Source organism: Salvelinus sp. IW2-2015, linkage group LG4q.2 (genome assembly GCF_002910315.2).
Source record: "Salvelinus sp. IW2-2015 linkage group LG4q.2, ASM291031v2, whole genome shotgun sequence".
Lineage (NCBI taxonomy): Eukaryota > Metazoa > Chordata > Actinopteri > Salmoniformes > Salmonidae > Salvelinus > Salvelinus sp. IW2-2015.
In genome coordinates this window covers 4,451,951-4,472,324 of record NC_036843.1, presented here as the reverse complement: position 1 = coordinate 4,472,324, position 20,374 = coordinate 4,451,951, and the positions used below count along the sequence as shown (strand labels likewise).

General features: G+C 43.6%; 1 protein-coding gene across 4 annotated transcripts in view; it reads right to left on the bottom strand.

Moving 5' to 3' along the window:
- The window catches only part of LOC111963158 (dimethyladenosine transferase 1, mitochondrial), a 41,918-nt gene extending 23,916 nt beyond the window's left edge, over positions 1 to 18,002 (bottom strand). Inside the window, exons 1-6 of one of the 4 annotated variants that reach the window (XM_023986401.2) lie at positions 17,931 to 18,002; positions 12,490 to 12,638; positions 10,908 to 11,059; positions 10,680 to 10,788; positions 10,361 to 10,512; positions 10,107 to 10,226 (exon numbers count right to left, since the gene is read on the bottom strand). In XM_023986401.2, the coding sequence (XP_023842169.1) occupies positions 10,107 to 10,226; positions 10,361 to 10,512; positions 10,680 to 10,788; positions 10,908 to 11,059; positions 12,490 to 12,622 (666 nt within the window). In that variant the 5' untranslated portion in view covers positions 12,623 to 12,638; positions 17,931 to 18,002. Of the gene's footprint in view, positions 1 to 10,106; positions 10,227 to 10,360; positions 10,513 to 10,679; positions 10,789 to 10,907; positions 11,060 to 12,489; positions 12,639 to 17,911 lie in introns of all 4 variants that reach the window. The other 3 variants (XM_023986400.1, XM_023986404.2, XM_023986402.1) reach the window with 3 other exon arrangements.
- Between the last annotated feature and the right edge of the window lie 2,372 nt (positions 18,003 to 20,374).

The window sequence follows — 20,374 nt, the reverse complement described above, 5'->3', positions numbered from 1 at the left end:
ACCAGTGAACTCAATAGGCTGAGTGAATGAGGAGCGGATGTCGTCAACCTTTTTCCCCAAAGTGGTTGACAAAGTCGTCCGCAGATAGGAAGGTGAGGATTATTTTATTTCACCTTTATTTTACTACGCAAGTCAAATTCTTATTTACAATGATGGCCTACCCCGGCCAAACCCTAACGACGCTGGGCCAATTGTGCGCTGCCCTATGGGACTCCCAATCACAGCCGGTTGTTATACAGCCTGGAATCGAGCCAGGGCCTGTAGTGATGAGATGCAGTGCCTTAGGCCGATGTGCCACTTGGGAGCCCAATTAAGGAGGGAGGAGAAGGTGGAAGAGAGTTTCCTAGGGTTGAAATTTAGAGTGGCAGAAAGTGGCTTTAGCAGCAGATACAGAGGAAGAGAAGATAGGTCCTCTGGAAGTTTAGTTTTCCTCCATTTTTTCCCAGCTGCCCGCAGCCTTGTTCTGTAAGCTCGCAATGAGTCACTCAGCCACGGAGCAGGAGGGCCGAGCCAGCCGGGAGGAAAGGGGACAGTGCAAGTCATAGGATGCGGAAAAGGGAGGAGAGTAGGGTCGAAGAGGCAGAATCAGAAGACAGAAGGATTTTGCAGAAGGGAGAAATGATAGGATGGAAGAGGCAAGAGTAGTGGGAGAGAGAGAGCTAAGATTGTAACGGCGCATGACCATCTGGGTAGGGGCTGAGTGGTTAGGTTTGGAGGAAAGGAAGACAGAAAAGGAAACAGAGTAGTGATCAGAGACCTGGAGGGGGGGTTTCAGTGAGATTAGTAGGCGAGCAGCCTCTAGTAAAGATGAGGGAGTTGGAAAGAAAATAATTGAAGGCAGACACCTGTAGGTTGAAGTTGCCAAGTACGAAGAGCGGTGAGCCATCGTCAGGAAATGAGCTTATCAAGTGGTCAAACTCATTAAGGAACTCTCCAAGGGCACCTGGTGGGCAATAGATGTTAACTTCTCTTGGGTAGGGGGCAGCATTCGGAATTTTGGATGAAAAGCATGCCCAAATTAAACTGCCAGCTACTCATCCCCAGAAGATAAGATCTGTATATTATTAGTAAATTTGGATAGAAAACACTCTGAAGTTTCTAAAACTGTTTGAATCATGTCTGTGAGTATAACAGAACTTATTTAGCAGGCGAAACACCGAGGACAAACCATTCAGATATATTTTCTTTTTGAGGTCACTCTCTTTTCAATGAGTTTTCATAGGGAAACCAGATTTCTAAGGGACCTTCTTGCAGTTCCTACCGCTTCCACTGGATGTCAACAGTCTTTAGAAATTGGTTGAGGTTATTCCTTTGTGTAATGAAGAAGTACGGCCATCTTGAAAGAGGGTCACTCGAAATGTCCTGTTTGTTAGAAGCGCATGACCAGAAAGCTAGCTACAGTTGGTTGTAATCCTGTATTGAACACAGATCATCCCGTCTTCAATTTGATCTATTATTTACGTAAAAAAATACCTAAAGTTCTATTACAAAAGTAGTTTGAAATTTTTGGGCAAAGTTTACAGGTAACCTTTGAGATATTTTGTAGTCACGTTTCACAATTTGGAACCAGTGTTTTTCTGGATCAAACGCGCCAAATAAATGGACATTTTGGATATATATCGACGGAATTAATCGAACAAAAGGACCATTTGTGATGTTTATGGCACATATTGGAGTGCCAACAACAGAAGCTCGTCAAAGGTAAGGCATGAATTATATTTTTATTTCTGCGTTTTGTGTCACGCCTGCAGGGTTGAAATATGCTTCTCTCTCTTTGTTTACAATGGTGCTATCCTCAGATAATAGCATCGTTTGCTTTCGCCGAAAAGCCTATTTGAATTCTGACATGGCTGGATTCACAACCAGTGTAGCTTTAATTTGGTATCTTTCATGTGTGATTTAATGAAAGTTTGATTTTTATAGTAATTCATTTGAATTTGGCGCTCTGCATTTTCTCTGTCTTTTTGCCAAGTGATACAGTAGCTTCCCACCTAAACTCAGATTTTTGGATATAAATATGAACTTTACCGAACAAAAAATACATGTATTGTGTAACATGAAGTCCTATGAGTGTCATCTGATGAAGATCATCAAAGGTTAGTGATTCATTTTATCTCTATTTCTGCTTTTTGTTACTCCTCTCTTTGGCTGGAAAAATGGCTGTCTTTTTCCTGTGACTTGGCGCTAACCTAACATAATCGTTTGGTGTGCTTTCGTCGTAAAACTTTTGTGAAATCGGACTCTTTGGCTGGATTTACAACAAGTGTATCTTTAAAATGGTGTAAAATACTTGTGTGTTTGAGGAATTTAAATTATGGGATTGCTGTTGTTTTGAATTTGACGCCCTGCAGTTTCACTGGCTGTTGACGAGGTGGGACGCTACCGTCCCACATACCCTAGTGAGGTTAAGCTTGAGTGGACAAGTGACAGTATGGAATTCAAATGAGGAGATGGACATGTGAGAGAAGGAGAAAAAAAATATCCACTTGAGTAGACCTGTGCCACCACCGCAACGACCAGATGCTCTCGGAATATAAGAGAAAATATAGTCAGATGTTCTCTGGGGTGATCCATGTCTCTGTCAGGGCCAAAAAGTCAAGGGACTGAAGGGCAGCATAGGCTGAGATGAACTCTGCGTTCTTGACCGCAGATAGCCATTCCCAAACACTGCCAGAGATCCGAAATTTCACATGGGCTGTGCGTGCAGGGTAGCCTAAATGAGAAGGGTTGCAGCCAAGTGGTGGGGAGCGTCTAAAGCRTACAGGGAGAGGTGCGAACACGTATAGAAAACACACACAGTTGACAAAGCTACAAAAGAGCAAAATGAGATCTGTAAACAACTAGCTAAGATACTCAAGTGAGAGAGTGGTGTTAAGCCTTCCTCTCTTTCCTTCCTCTAAACTCCACACAACAACTCGGCAAAACCGTCTTCATTTTTCGGCGACGGTCTTAGTTTTGAGACAAAATCGCCACTGACACGACCGCTGCCGCTGAGAAACCAGGGGAGACTGAAGAACTAACAATAATTGCCAATTGCCTAGCAGAGGTGGAGAGCACACCTCCCTGCACTAATTGCTGATTGCCTAGGAGAGGTGAACCCCCCCCCCCCCCCCTGAATACAACCACTGATTACCCAAAACAAGTCACAAATTGCCCTGCCCCTTAATCCTGGTTGATGTGTCACGCAACACAATGCCATAGATGTCTCAAGTTGAGGGAGCGTGACTGCAGGAATGTCCACCAGAGCTGTTGCCAGAGAATTTAATGTTAATTTCTCTACCATAAGCTGTCTCCAATGTCATTTTAGAAAATTTGGCAGTACGTCCAACCAGCCTCACAACCGCAGACCACGTGTAACCACACCAGCCCAGGACCTCCACATCTCTATTCTTCACTTGTGGGATCATCTGAGGAGTATTTATGTCTGTAATAAAGCCCTTTGTGGGGGAAAACTCATTCTGATTGGCTGGGCCTGGCTCCCCAGTGGGTAGGGCTGGCTGTCAAGTGGGTGGGCCTATGCCCTTCAGGCCCACCCATGGCTACACCCCTGCCCAGTCATGTGAAATCCATAGGTTAGGGCCTAATGAATTCATTTCAATTGACTGATTTACTTACTTTGACTCAGTAAAATCATATTTATGTTGTGAACAGCATACTGAATCTGCATCTATGGCAGTTTGGAATGGCTCTTCATTGGCCAAATCTCAGTATCTGACACCAATGAGCCACAAGAGATCCACAATGCAGAGCGAGCAGTATTAATTTCACCCGTGGTCCTCAGTAGGGTCTGTGTACAAGGAAAACATCTGTACGGACTGTGGGTTTCCTATTACTCAGGATGGCTGATGACGGCCCCAGACAACCATCTGCTGGAGGTCCGCTTCACTCTCCCTTCAGATCCATCAACGTCATGAATCTGTCTCCAGGCGTTCCTCTCCTACGCCATGTGGAGGACACACTGACTGCAAGCCGCAGCATTCCCACTCCTACTGCTCTGTCTCTCCCACTCCCTCTCCACCTCCCATTCTCTCCCACTCACACTCCCAGCTCTCCATCTCTAAATCTCTGTCCTACCCTCTCCTCATGCTGGGCTGTGTGTGGAGCTTGGAGGCCTGGGGGTCTACTGTGGAGAAGCAGCACTCTAGGACGTGATGGAGTGGCTCTTAGACTTATAGAGCCGTCAATTACAGGCAGATTTTAATCACATTCTGCCAGGAAAGAACTGTGCAGGCTAGAAGAGAGGATGAAGTGGATGGGCAAGTCTCACTGATATGCTTTCCACTCTTCATACAAATAAACCTACATTTTAAGTAAGGCAGTGAGAAATGCAGGGTTGGCTGAAAAACAACACAGGATGGGCTATGATGTTGAAGGCAAATGACCACAACAGTGTCACATGATCTCCAGTCTCTGTAGCTGAGGTCACAAACTCCTTGACCCTCCGTCAGAATATTAATCAGACACAGCCATTAATGCACTTCATGTGCTTTCCATTAAGCCAATAAAACCATTTGTTTTTCTCTGAACATAAAAATGTACACTACCGTTCAAAAGTTTGGGGTAATTTAGAAATGTCCTTGTTTTTGAAAGAAAAGCTAATTTTTTGTCCATTAAAATAACATCAAACTGATCAGAAATACAGTACAGACATTGTTAATGTTGTAAATGACTATTGCTATTGTAGCTGGAAACGTCTGATTTCTAATGGAATATCTACATAGGCGTATAGAGGTCCATTATCAGCAACCATCACTCCTGTGTTCCAATGGCACATTGTGTTAGCTAATCCAAGTTTATCATTTTTAAAAGGCTAATTAATCATTAGAAAACCCTTTTACAATTATGTTTGCACAGCTGAAAACTATTGTTCTGATTAAAGAAGCAATAAAATTGGCCTTCGTTAGACTAGTTGAGTATCTGGAGCATCAGCATTTGTGGGTTCGATAACAGGCTGAAAATGGCCAGAAACAAAGACATTTCTTCTGAAACTCGTCAGTKTATTCTTGTTCTGAGAAATGAAAGCAATTCCATGTGAGAAATTGTCAAGAAACTGAAGATCTCGTACAACGCTGTGTACTACTCCCTTCACAGACCAGCGCAAACTGTCGTTTCCAGCTACAATAGTAATTTACAACATTAACAATGTCTACACTGTATTTCTGATCAATTTGATGTTATTTTAATGGACAAAAAATTTGCTTTTCTTTCAAAAACAAGGACATTTCGAAGTGACCCCAAACTTTTGAACGGTAGTGTAATTTAAAAATGTACAAATGGCCTGTATCACCATTCACCACCACACTGGCTACCTCTATAACATTGTCTGCGTTTAGACAGGCTCTGACATTTTTTTCCACTAATAGGTTTTTTGAACAATCACATCAGATCTTTTTCAGAGCTAATCTGATTGGTCAAAAGACAAAATAGTTTAAAAAATATATCAGAATTGCGCTGCCTGTCTAAACACAGCCAATGTTACAGAGGTAGCCAGTGCGTTAATTCCAAAGATAAGATAATGCAAAGGATAAGGCCCATCTCCTCACAACAGGTCAATATGGGCCAGCAGCTGCTAATGTAAAATGGATTCAATGGTTCAGACCACAGGTATGACAAGATTTTTTTTGTTGCTGTTTTAATTACGTTGGTAACCAGTTTATATAATAGCAATAGGGTACCTCGGGGGGTTGTGTTATATGGCCAATATACCACGGCTAATGGCTTTACCAGGCACTCCGTGTAGCGTTGTGCATAAGAATAGCCCTTAGCCGTGGTATATTGGCAATATACCACACCTCTTCAGGCCTTATTGCTTAATTAAACACTCCAATAATTGCCATTTTCTCTCCATTGGGTTTTATTGTTGTTTGTTGGTTAGAGTGTACAACTATTAAATGCATTTTCACAACTAAGGTGAGGGGGGGGGGGGGGTGTCACACTGCTAATTGCTGTATGGCTGACACGGTCCCTGCTTCTAAAAATGGGAGACAGCAGTGTGTGGGTGGGGCGTCAGGTTCTTTGTGACACATTTTCTTAGAACTGTTGACGAGTATAATTACAGCTACGCAGCAGCAATGTTCCTTCATCTGTATTAATGAATTGATCCAAAGCTACAGAGAGCAAGATAACACCGCCAATTAGATTAGATGTGTTGGATTTGTCTKGCTCGGCTATGTGAACGCTCCCCTCTAGCTAAGAGCGCACTCTGCTCCACCAGGCCTCCTCAGACAGAGACACACAGCCTTCAGCAATACAGCTTCACTCTCCAATACCCATCCTACCTCGTATGCATTGCTTCTTAGCATTGATATGGCCAGTAGTAGATTTCTTGGGTGAAATAACTCCCACTGATGTACTCTCATACTACTGTACTGCCTCAGAAGCAGTTAATATCAAGGTCCTAACTTTGTCCATGACTGCACTTCACAGTATTGACAAGAGTGTGAGTTTTTGTCACGACCCAGCTCGTGGGAAGTGACAAAGAGCTCTTCAGGGCACAAATAATAATAGAAAAATAATAAATCATTTTTCTCTTCATTTAGCCATCTTACATATAAAACCTTATTTGTTCCTCAATAATTGCGAATAACTCACCACAGGTTAATGAGAAGGGTGTGCTTGAAAGGATGCACATAACTCTGCAATGTTGGGTTGTATTGGAGAGAGTCTCAGTCTTAAATCATTTTCCACACACAGTCTGTGCCTGTATTTAGTTTTCATGCTAGTGAGGGCCGAGAATCCACTCTCAAATAGGTACATGGTTGCAAAAGGCATCAGTGTCTTAACAGCGCGATTTTCCAAGGCAGAATACTCTGAGCGCAGCCCAATCCAGAAATCTGGCAGTGGCTTCTGATTGAATTCAATTTTCACAGAACTGCTTATTGCAATTTCGATGAGGCTCTCTTGTTCAGATATCAGTAAGTGGACTGGAGGCAGGGCATGGAAGGGATAACGAATCAAGTTGTTTGTGTCATCCGTTTCGGGAAAGTACCTGCGCACCCAGCTCACTCAGGTTCTTCGCTACATCACATTTGACATTGTCCATAAGCTTGAGTTCATTTGCTCACAAAAAAATCATACACTGATGGAAAGACCTGTGTGTTGTCCTTGTTAAAGTGGACAGAAAAGAGCTCCAACTTCTTAATCATAGCCTCAATRTTGTCCCGCACATTGAATATAGTTGCGGAGAGTTCCTGTAATCCTAGATTCAGGAACTCGTTATTAATTATTTGACTAGGCTACCTGTATTTGACATTGTGTTGTTATTTCGCTGAACACTAGATGGTTTCATTTTATTTTTGGCAGTGAAACGAGGCTACTCAACGAGGCTACTCAAAAAATCTCACCCAAATGTAAAGCCCCTTAAAAAAAAAATGTGAATCACATTTTTATTTGGCGTACCCCCGATGGCATTGCCCCCAGTTTGGGAATACCTGCTCTACAACATACGTTGAGTACGACCCTACCTCACACAGGAAGCTGCGCAGGTCTTAATCCAGGCACTTGTCCTCTCCCGTCTGGACTACTGCAATTAGCTGTTGGCTGGGCTCCCCGCTTTTGCCATCAAACCCCTGCAACTTATCCAGAACGCAGAAGCCCGCCTGTTTTTCAACCTTCCCTTTCAAGTTCMCTCATGTCACCCTGCTCCTCCACACACTCCACTGGCTTCTAGTTGAAGCTTGCATCCACTACAAGAACATGGTGCTTACCTATGGAATAGCAAAAGGAACTGCCCCTCCCTACCTTCAGGCTATGCTCAAACCCTACACCCCAACCCGAGCACTCCGTTCTTCCACCTCAGGTCTCTAGGCCCTCACACCCCTATGGGAGGGCAGCTCCCGCTCAGCCCAGTCCAAGTTCTTCTCTGTCCTGGCACCCCAATGGTGGAACCAGCTTCCTCCTGAAGCTAGGACAGCAGAGTCCCTGCCCATCTTCCGAGAACATCTGAAACCCTATCTCTTCAAACAGTATCTTAAATTATCCTCCTCCTCACCTCAACCCCCCCACCCCCCAAAAATAAAGAACACTTAACCAGCACGTGCACTTGATCCCCCCCCCCCCCACCCCTTCTAGCTCTGACTCTACTGACAGCTACTTTGAGAAAAAAATGTTGCCTGTGATATGTGGTTCTCTCACCTAGCTACTGTATCTTAAGATTAATGCACTAACTAAGTTGCTCTGGATAAGAGCCTCTGCTAAATGACTGAAATTTAAAATCACGGATATCCTACATAAACATGCATGAGCACAAATGAACAACTGCAGCACAAACACACACTACTCAGACCCACATACACGCATGCCTGCGCACATACACGCGTGGCACGTGTACATTTAGACACACTCGGACACACACACAAGAACACACAGAGATAGCGTAAAAGCCGCCTCTGCGTGATAAAATAATCATTGAAGCTATTTCTTCTAAGGGAATGAACAATCAGCCCTAGTTTCATTCACTTCACTGCTCCTCTGTTCTWCCCTTACTCCATCCATTCCAGACAGATGAAATATTTACTAACAGAGGGCTTTCAAAGAGGGACAACTTCTTCAGGGGACCCAAGTCCAACCTAAAGCCCATCCCCAAGAACAGAGAAACATCATTCTCTGTAGTCTGTAGCCTAGGCCTATAATTGTACATAATAATCATTCCCCTCACCAGTTTCACAGACCTAAGACTGTGAAAGGGATCGAGCTCTCATTACTGCTCTGTGTGATAGCACTGCATCTCAAATACCCACCAGGCATAATTACCCAATTGTCACAATTCCAAAGACACTTCTGAGACAACATTGATTTAACGCAGCCGTAATGAACCCTTGTACTGTACGTGTCTCACAAAGAGTCGAGTGACAGTAGCAGAAAGACTTGAATGACAAAGAAATGGGGGCAATGGAGGAAGAGGAGAACAGAGAGTAAACAGGGGTCACACGTTATGTGGATAGTCCGGACTTTCCATCTGTAGATGCTGTAACAGATGATCATACTATCAACAAACTATCTGTTGATAAGCAACGGCCTGCTACAGTTACAGCTAGTGTTTTGAACACGGGTAAGGTTTAAGAGCTGGGACGATAGACCAAATAAAATGACGTATTCCAACATGGCCTTCCTCTTTCCAAAGCATTTTGCTGACGTCGGTCATTTTCTGCGACTTTGCTACACAACGTTTCTGTAGAGCGTTCTAAAGCCATTATTTGGTCAACGGTAATATATGCATTATGTGGATTCCTACTATGAAAGTATCTGCCGGTCCCTGTTTCGCTGTGGCCTGCTGACTCTCATTCCCRCTCCCCACTGTGCGCACGGAGGAGGGATGCATTCTGAGCAGCACAGGCATGTGACCGTTGCTTAAAGGGGATTGCTGGAAAGGCCGTTTTCAAAGCAACTACTGTTGTTCTAGTTCTATAGAGGAGAGTCACAGATTATGTATTTCTCACCTCTTAACATTGAGTTCACGACACCCATTTACAACTGGAGTAGGCTGTAGTTAGTATGGTTTTGATGCCCAGCAGTAACATCAATAAGGGATCACAGCTTTCACCTGGATTCACCTGGTCAGTCTATCTCATGGAAAGAGCAGGTGTTCATAATGTTTTGTACACTCAGTGTAGCTTATAGGCCAATATGCACCAATTTGCACAAGATGTAAAAAATAAGTCTGCTAATTCTGGATTCTATTTTGACAGGTTGCACATCAAAATATAATCATGCATTTCCTGGATATGTTCGATGAAATAGCTGCATTTTTTAAATCATAGACCACCATTTCAGTCGTCTTACTTGACACCGGGAAAAAAAGGTCTCGGGGCTCTGCCGCTAAGTAACTGTCCATTAAAACATTATCATTGTAMTTGTTGTTATCGAGCAAAACAGTTCTATGACTTTTTGTCCATATCGCCCAGCTGTAGCACCTCCCCAAAAAATTATTGATCGTAATTTAGAGCAGATTTATCGTTATCGCAAATAATTGTCAATTTATCGCGGTGTGGATATTTGTCATCTTCAACTTTGTCACCATGGAGCATTGTCATTATCATCTTCGATATACAGCCAAGATGGCGTGTGCGTGTGTAGTGGGCAGAGTAAAGCAGAGCGTGGGGTCCTACCTCAGGTTTGGGGATGAAGGCCCGTCCTGGGATGGTGAAGCAGCTCTTTACAGTACAGAGGTACTGGGCCATGATGGACAGACGACTCCTCTGTCTGCTGGCTGTGCTGGCTGTCAACCTCTGGAGAGGAGAACCCAACATATTTGGTCTGTATCATTTATACCCCTGAACAGTAGATCAACGCTGAATAATACAAATGGAAATTCKGGAAAACCGACTGAGTGAGAATAAACAGTACTGGACAGCATACATACTTCTGCCACCTCTTTCTGAAAGGTAAGGGTGAGTCTGGTCCGGCCGTAAACAAATGGTCCAGTTCTGTTGGATATGTTCTCCAGCCACTTGATGATGAGAGGAGTGGACACACTGAAGGGAAGGTTCCCTATGATATGCAGGTCCGGCGGATCTGAGCAGGGACAGTTGTAGTCAACCACACTGTTGCATGTTGCAAAACATGGCACAAAATCAATGTACTTTTTGTTCCAGATATAAAACAATCTAGTAGGCACTTCCATCAACCAGGCAGGTGACAAATCCACCTCAATACTAAGTCTACTTTTTCATCTCACTCACCATCCTCCCATGCCTTGGTTATGACATCTGGGAATCCTCTGTCCATTCTGTATGTGAGTATGTCACCATGGACAACCCTGAGCTTCCCTGGTGCTGCTTCAGACAAGAGCTGTGGAAACGAACATTGCATCTTACAGGTACTTGAGAAATTAAAAACCACTTTACTGTTTCCAATTTCGGCAATTRTTTGAAAGACAACCCCTTCCTGCATGTTCTCCTGTTAGGTACCTGCAGTCCAGGTATAAAGCGGTTGTCCTTCTCCACCACCAGCAGGTCTGCAGCCCCAGCGTTGAGGATGGAGCGGGTCAGACCTCCAGGTCCAGGACCCACCTCACACACATGGGCGTCCCTCAGACTGCCTGCCTGGCGCACAATCTTATCTACACAGTTCAGAAAACACACAGCGACCAGGGTGTACTACTTACTCACATTGGAATGGGTTGGATATAATAAAGGGGAACCATGTACAGATAACTGCCAAATTACAGGAAACACTCGAGTAAATGAAGGATACGAACTATATTGAAAGCAGGTGCTTCCACACAGGTGTGGTTCCTCGGTATTTAAAGCAATTAACATCCCATCATGCTTAGGGTCATGTATTAAAATGCCCAGTTGCCCATTATTTTGGCTACCATGGCTAAAAGAAGAGATCTCAGTGACTTTGAAAGAGGGGTCTCATAGGAGCATTGAGGGTTTAAAGGGTGTGTGTGTCTCAGTCACCAGATCTCAACCCAAWTGAYCACTTATGGAGATTCTGGAGCCACACCTGAGACAGTGTTTTCAACCACCATCAACAAAACAACACATTATGGAATTTTTCATGGAAGAATGGTGTTGCATCTCTGCAATAGAGTTCCAGACACTTATAGAATCTATGCCAAAGTACATTTAGGGCTTTGTAAAAAGGAGAATGGGGACGGAATCCAGACATTAAGATGGAATTCAACAATATYAACTAGTATTTGCATCAATCCAGTMTCCATTTGTTTTGCRAACTCTGCAGTCACATGAGCACAGAACCAAAAAACCCTCTCTTGCTTGTGCCCACTTACATTAAAGTTTATCTAGGCCTACACCCAAAAATCCAAATTCCTTAGACTTTTCCCAGACCTCAAGTGGTCTTCTGGTGTGGTTTAATCATTGTTGTGGACTTAAAACATGTAGTTATTTTTCTATTTAAAAAAAAGTCTGACTTTGAAAACAAAACCCCCCCAAAATTGGTAAACTGAACCCTGAAAAAATATGACAGATTAAAATTAATAAAACAAAATCAGGGGGGGGGGAAATACAATAAATGTAATTGGGCCCTAAGCATTGAATCTGTTCTGGTGGCCCAACACCCTATTAAATCACTATGTTGGTGTTTCCTTTATTTTGGCAGTTACCTGTATCAATGCACTATCTAGTTGATGTTACATGCATCTTTTATTATGACATTCTGATATTCAAGAATAGTGGCTTCCATATGTATATGACTTGCAGGCGAAATAAAGGTGGGCAGTGGCACTGTATTTTAGCATAGGCATATGCCTGGCTCCCATCTCTCCTTGGCAAAGCTGGCTATGCTTCTGTAATGCTTTTATCTAAAACAGAAACRTTGTTCAAGGGCACCAGATCAGATCTGCAGCACTGCATCACTGATAGAATCACATCGGTAGTGTCTGCTGCTTGTGGACAAGCCTATGTGGGCACTTCAGTCCAGTACACTAAATGTGATGTGAACAGGGGGAAGGAAAAACACCATTGTGTAGAAGACACAGTGTACCAGGTGTTGGTGCATTGCAGCTAGAGGAGGCAGCTGACTCACCTGTGAGCCTCATGTCCAGTAGAAAGTTCTGGGACAGCTGTTTCTCTGCTCGCAGGTTGTACAGTTTGATTACCTCCCCAATGGTGGGCAGGGGAGGCAGGCGAAATGACGCAATCTTTCTGGGACCCGCCATCCCRCAAACCGTTCTGCTGTGCAAATATAAAGGGTGGTACTGTAGTAAGAATATGATGATTAATGCACCTCTTCAATAGGGGAGCAATTACGCRGAGAGGGTAAATGTCAGAGTAATTAGTGACCGTTTAAAGATCTGGGGATTATCTGRTAATCTCCCATAATGACGACAATCATGCTCATGCATCCAGGCTCCATTTTAGAGCTCAACGATCATATGAATTAGGAATTCGAAAAAGATACTCTATTAAAAGCACAACTGCCATTGTCAAGGAATGATCAAGAAAATACATGGTGTAACATTTCTGAGGATGAAAAACATGATCTTGATCGCCACCCAGTGGATCAACCTACATTGTGTTGTGAAATTGATATTGGGCAGTTATGGCTGTATCCTGCCAAAGATAGTGGAATGACTCTGGTGGTTCTGCCCCACAATGTCAAACCTATTACAACAGTCATATGCTAAAACAGTCAAAGTCAACCCAACGTCAAATTAAGCTTTCATTTTGAAGAAATGAATCAGAGCATAGGACCTAACGTTACAACAGATAGACCTTCAACTAGCTGAGGAACGCTCGACTCCATTCTCTTATATCGAGGCAGAGTTGAGTATTGATACCTGGTCGAGCGATTTGCTAGCAACAACATTGAGTCACCATCAGTCAATACTTGTAAAAATGTCAATTCTGAAAACGCTTGTTTGTCCTGTATAACTGTGGCCCTTACGCAGGATGCTGAAATTCATACTTTTAATAAACACTTTTACTGAATACAACCACCAACATTTTTATTTTAAAAAGTAGGAATTTCAGCACCCACGCAGAAGAACCGCAGTTGTACAGGACAAACATAGGTAGGTTACAGGTAAGGGCCACAGTTGTACAGGACAAACATAGGTAGGTTACAGGTAAGGGCCACAGTTGTACGGACAAAACATAGGTAGGTTACAGGTAAGGCCACAGTGTACAGACAAACATAGGTAGGTTACAGGTAAGGGCCACAGTGTACAGGACAAACATAGGTAGGTTACAGGTAAGGGCCACAGTTGTACAGGACAAACATAGGTAGGTTACAGGTAAGGGCCACAGTTGTACAGGACAAACATAGGTAGGTTACAGGTAAGGGCCACAGTTGTACAGGACAAACATAGGTAGGTTACAGGTAAGGGCCACAGTTGTACAGGACAAACATAGGTAGGTTACAGGTAAGGGTCACAGTATTGTACAGGACAAACATAGGTAGGTTACAGGTAAGGGCCACAGTTGTTCAGGACAAACATAGGTAGGTTACAGGTAAGGGCCACAGTTGTACAGGACAAACATAGGTAGGTTACAGGTAAGGGCCACAGTTGTACAGGACAAACATAGGTAGGTTACAGGTAAGGGACTYTATGTTATTTATAATGACAGATACCTGGAGGAAGTCTGAACTCTGAAATAAAAACGGATGGTCCTCCCTTTATTTAGTCAAATATAATTTTACCCTCRCTGAACACTTGAAAAACAAGTGACACCCCCCATACCAAATCATTAAAACATCAAATGAATAGCAGAGAACTTGCCTACCATATACTCTCACTCCTAGGGCGGACCAGAGCCTTCCATATGAAGTTTAGAAACTCTTCTTTGTTTTCTAAGCATTACATGGGAAAGTAGCCAGAAGATTGTTGATTTGCAGACCACCGCGGACAAGGGTGAAATGATCCCCATTATAATAAAAGCACTGCATGAATCTATCATCTTATTTGCGGTCCGAGAAAAAAATAGCATTTTATAAACGCATTTCTCTGTTCCACAACAGAGCACGACAACGAATGAGTGCATGCTGCAGCACCAGACGTTGTGATTCCTATACKGGCGATTGTTAAAAAAGAGGATAGTCTAAGTTTGGAACAGATCTAAACTTGTCTATCAACTGTAAGAATGAAGCAACAACAGAACCAGTTACATCTGAAGTATCTGATCATCAATGAATTAGAAAACGTCATTTGWTTTTTAACACAGCAGCCGTATACATTAAAGTAGGCCTACACAGTGTACAAAACATTAATAACACCTGCTCTTTCCATGACAGACTGACCAGGTGAAAGCTAGGATCCCCTTATTGATGTAACTTGTTAAATCCACTTCAATCAGTGTGGATGAAGGGGAGGAGACAGGTTAAAGAAGGATTTTTAAGCCTTGAGACAATTTAGACGTGGATAGTGTATGTCATTCAGAGGGTAAATCGGCAAGACCAAAAAATGTAAGCGCCTTTGAACAGGATAGGGTAGTAGGTGCCATGCGCACCGYTTTGTGTCAAGAACTGCAACGCTGCTGGGTTTTTCACACTCAACAGTTTCCTGTGTGTATCAAGAATGGTCCACCACCCAAAGGACATCCAGKCAACTTGACAACTGTGGGAAGCATTGGAGTCAACATGGGCCAGCATCCCTGTGGAACATTTTTCCGACACCTTGTAGAGTCCATGCCCCGATAAATTGAGGCTGTTCTGAGGGCAAATGGGGGAGGAGGGAGGGGTGCGCAACTCAATATTAGGAAGTTGTTCCTAATGTTTGGTATACTCAGTGTCTATACACTTGTCATTTTTTTTCACTTGGGAAACTATAATTTTAATTCCATGATATTGTTGTTACAAAATAGATGTGTTGACTGTGATCAGGGCATGGGAATATAAGAGCATCTGCTAGGTTAAATTTACAAACTAAGCATGCATAGCTCACGCATGCTCCTCAAACCAATGACGGGCCAAACTCCTGTCTCTAAAAGAGAATTCAGTGGCACTGTAGAATGAGTGTATGCCTAATAATAATATAGCCTAAATAATACAGGTTTGCTCCTGACTAATTTACAGATAGTATGTTGTTTAATAGCCTGTTAAAATGTTGAACGTCAATTGATAGTGACAGAATCACATTACTGTACTTCCTCTGCAATAAAAGATTGTAGCGCTGCCTCAATGTCAGACACAAACCAAAGATAACCCATATGCATCGGAGTCAGGTCTTTCCCCTGCATTTTACAGCTTGTTTCTAGCATAAAGCATCGCGGACTAAAGCATCTTTATAGAATCAGGTCTATGCTTTTAGCATTTACCCTCACATATCAATTTGAGCCCTGGTTAACTTAACACACCAAGTACTTCACTGACACTGAGATACKCTATAAACACAAAAGTATGTGGACACCCCTTCAAATGATTGGATTCACCTATTTCAGCCACACCCGTTGTTGCTGACAGGTGTACAAAACTGAGTACACAGCCATGCTATCTCCATAGACAAACATTGGCAGTAGCATGGCCTTACTGACAGTGCTCAGTGACTTTCAACGTGGCACCCACCGTCATAGGATGCCACCTTTCCAACAAGTCAGTTCGTCAAATTTCTGCACTGCTACAACTGCCCTGGTCAACTGTAAGCGCTGTTACTGTGAAGAGGATACGTCTAGGAGCAACAACGGCTCAGCCGCGAAGTAGTAGGCCACACGAGCTCATAGAACGGGACCGCCGAGAGGAGAAGCACGTGGCGCAAAAATAGTCTGTCCTCGGTTGCAACACTCACTACCGAGTTCCAAACTGCCTCTGGAAGCAACGTCAGCACAAMAACTGTTCGTTGGGAGTMTCATGAAATGGGTTTCCATGGCCGAGCAGCCGCACACAAGCCTAAACTCACCATGCGCAATGCCAAGCATCGGCTGGAGTGGTGTAAAGCTTGCCGCCATTTGACTCTGGAGCAGTGGAAACGTGTTCTCTGGAGTGATGTATCACGCTACACCATATGGCAGTTCGACYGACGAATCTGCTTTTGACGGATGCCAGGAGAACGCTACCTGCCCCATAGTGCCAACTGTAAAGTTTGGTGGAGGAGGAATAATGGTCTGGGGCTGTTCTTCATGGTTCTGGCTAGGCCCCTTAGTTCCGGTGATGGGAAATCTTAACACTACAGCATACAATGACATTCTAGACAATTCTGTGCTTCAACTTTTTAAGGCAACAGTTTGGGGGAGGCCCTTTCCTGTTTCAGCATGACAATGCCCCTGTGCACAAAGCGAGGTCCATACAGAAATGGTTTGTCGAGATCGGTGTGGAAGAACTTGACTGGCCTGCACAGAGCCCTGACCTCAACCCCATCAAACACCTTTGGGATGAATTGGAACACCGACTGCGAGCCAGGCCTAATCGCCCAAAATCAGTGCCCAACCTCACTAATGCTCTTGTGGCTGAATGGAAGCAAGTCCCTTCAGCAATGTTCCAACATCTYGTGGAAAGCCTTGCCAAAAGAGTGGAAGCTGTTATTGCAGCAACGGGGTGTAATACAGTGTAGTCTATTTTTATATGCACCATCCTAGCAGCGCAAAAACTCAGGAAGTACATTTTCTTAGAAATATAACACAGAATATCAGATCTCAACAATGATTGGAGAAGTATTCAACATCACCAGTAGGCGTGACTGCAACGTGACTGCAAGAGACGGTTATAATGTCTGACCAAAATACAGGACAAAAAAAATCTAAATGAGTAGAGTTTGAATGTGTTGATAAGATTACAAAAAATGTCAGCATAATATACATACATAGCACTTACTTAAGCATCTCACACGAAAAAGTTAGGGCCACACAGAAAATGCAAGACATAATTGTTTGGTTACGGGACAAAGGGCCAAAATGCAGGACTGTCCCGCACAAACCGGAACATGTGGACACCCTCCTAGACCCCCCCCCGGACAAAATGAAGAAAAAAAAACMAAACCCTGCCCCTGATTGAAATGTTTAAATAGCACGACCTCCGCCATTTTTATCCAAGTAACAATTGTGTACATTTCGACCGCTCCATAAGCGTTTTCGTAATTTACAAGTATCGACTGATGGTGACTCAATGTTGTTGCTAGAAAATCGCGCGATCAGTTATCAATAACGTTCCTCAACTCAGCCTCGACATAAGAGAATGGAGTTGAGCGTTCGTCAGGTAACCGTCAACAGGCAACGTGATACATTGTAACTAATTATTGACAGTGTGACCATGAAGAGATCTTACTCTTAATTGAAACCACAGTTTCTAAACCAACTTTGCTGAAACTGTAGCTAGCAACGCAAAACGTGTAACTATGTAACGTTAGCTATACTAGCTAACTAGCCAGCAGCATGTAGCTACGTTTTCCTTATTTTTCGGGCAAAAGCCTCTGARCTGAAACAGTTACAACATATTTAGGTTCACTCTACTCGTCCGTGCAATATGACTGCTAAAAGCGAACTTTAAACCACAAGACTAGAAAGGTAAAAGTGTTAACCTGATAACACGGTTCTCACCACGTTGGATGTCCTTTCCTGAAATATTGCTTTCGTCAGGAAACTGGCAGGTTGACGTCCAATGGGWTTGCTTCTGCAACCAATCAATTTGGGAGAGGCGGGACTTCAGTTTCCCTTTGAACGTCCACATCTTGTTGATGTAATGATAGGTCATGGGCAACAGAGGGAAGGAAGCATTTTGATAACAAGCTTCGACATTTGACATACTGTATAATTCAAAAGAGAAACAAACTCTTTTCACGCCACTTCGATATAGTAACGACCAGAAGTGACTTTTTCGTAACACGTTAGGAAAATTTACGCAGCATGTTATGATCATTAGGTTAAGGTTAGGAAAAGGGTTAGGGTTAGCGAAAATGTTTTCCCTAACCTGCTCAGAAAATAGCGAATAGCGAAGTGCCATGAAATGTCTGTCCCTAATCCAAAAATGTGCATTACATACAATATACATTATCGATTGATGTATTCCCTGGAGAACAATTAAGTGTGGTTCTGCCATGATTTCTCATCATCAGCATGTTTGATCTGTCTGCMATTTACAACTGTGGACAACATTGACTCATCTTTGTGGGTGGGCATATAACGCGAACGTCTAGCAACCCAAAGATGTTTTGAAATAAGATAAATATTTGACAGATGCATGGTGCGCAAAGCAGAACKGATTTTGACATGCTTATTGTCTACATATATAGTGATGCAAATGCACCACTGCTGTATATGCATGAATCAGACACGGGATGAGAATGGAATATATTGTGATCCAATTTGCATACAGTGCTATTACTACTAAATGTAACATTGTATTGTACTAACAAATTACATCATAAACAGCTCTTTTTGAATGTCCCTGCAGGCAGAAGCAACAATTTATGGATGAGTAGCCTATACATTTATGGGAAGATGCATAATTTCAACATTTACTCGGGAACTTATTATAAAGATTTCTTATAACATCTTGGTATAAACATCATTATAAATTCAGCTTCAGACGTTACAACACATTCAAATAATTACATTATCCTCCCAGCAAGATGGAGCTACTGTAGAAGAGATTCATCATATCAGGTTTTGACTAAGGGGGATCCATTGTGCACACGCAGCTGTTGGTTAGAATGAACCCTGTGGCCCTGAGTCCCTCATCTCCCTGGCAGCTCTGTTCACAGTACAGGGAGGGTCAGGGTGTCACAAACTCTTTTTGTTGAGATGGAAACGCTCCCCTCGAGGGTCTGTAGATGAGTGGCAGTTACAGATCCCGCTGTGGCCGACCTTGCGGATGGGAGAGAGACAGTAAAAAGCAGTCTGTCTGGAATGCTGCTGCTGCTATGGAAACAAGTCGACCAATCACATACTTCAAAGAATGCTTCATATGGACCTACTGTCTTCCCTGTCACTCCCGGAAAGTCACCTTTCTGACAATTTATTCTGTTAAAATGCCATTATTTAATTAGCATTGAATAGCATGGGACAAATCAGTGCTCTCCAGACTGATCTAAATGTGCACATTTTTCAAACACTTGAAGCAGCTTTTTGCTGCAATGTAATCATTATGCCTAATTCTATGTCAAAAATCTAATCATACCTCTTTACTTGTACAATTGTCATTTTATTAATGATGCACATTGATTATTTAAAAACATTTATGCCTTTAGTACAGGAATTCAGTACAACTGCCACACTTATCAGGTTTGAAGACCCAGAGGCAGACTGTGTCGAAGTAACAATGTTTATTACAGCAACAGGGGCAAAGGTACAGGACGGCAGGCAGGCTCATGGTCAGGTCAAGCAGAGATCGGTAATCCAGAGGTGGGGCAAAGGTACAGGACGGCAGGCTCAGGAAACAGGAGACAAAAGGCTGTGAGACATGGGTTTAACTCTGGACACATGAAAGGTGGGATGTATATGAAGGGTACGGGGCAACAGAAGACGAACAGCAGAGGGGCTACTAATTTTGGAGATGGGAAATAGGCCGATAAAGCGGGGGGAGAGTTTGCGGGATTCCACCCAGAGGGGCAGATCCCGGGTGGATAGCCATACCTTCTGCCCGAGACGATACCGGGGTCCGATGGCGATCCGCTTGTCGTCGATACCTGGAGGTGGTCTTGAGGAGGGCCGACCGAGCTCTCCTCCAGGTAGGACGACAACGGCGGACAAACATCTGGGCAGAAGGAATGCCGACCTCTTCCTCCTGCTCGGGGAAGAGCGGGTGCTGATACTCCAGGGAACACTCAAAAGGAGATAYGCCCATGGCAGAGCAGGGAAGGGTGTTGCGGGCGTTTCCGACCCTCACCAGCTGCTGGCTCTAGGAGGTGGGGTTGGCGGAAACCAGGCAGCGCAGAGTAGTCTCCAGATCCTGGTTGGCTCACTCCGACTGGCCATTGGACTGGGGGTGGAATCCYGAGGACAGGCTGGCCGACTTACTAATGCAGAACGCCTTCCAGAACCGA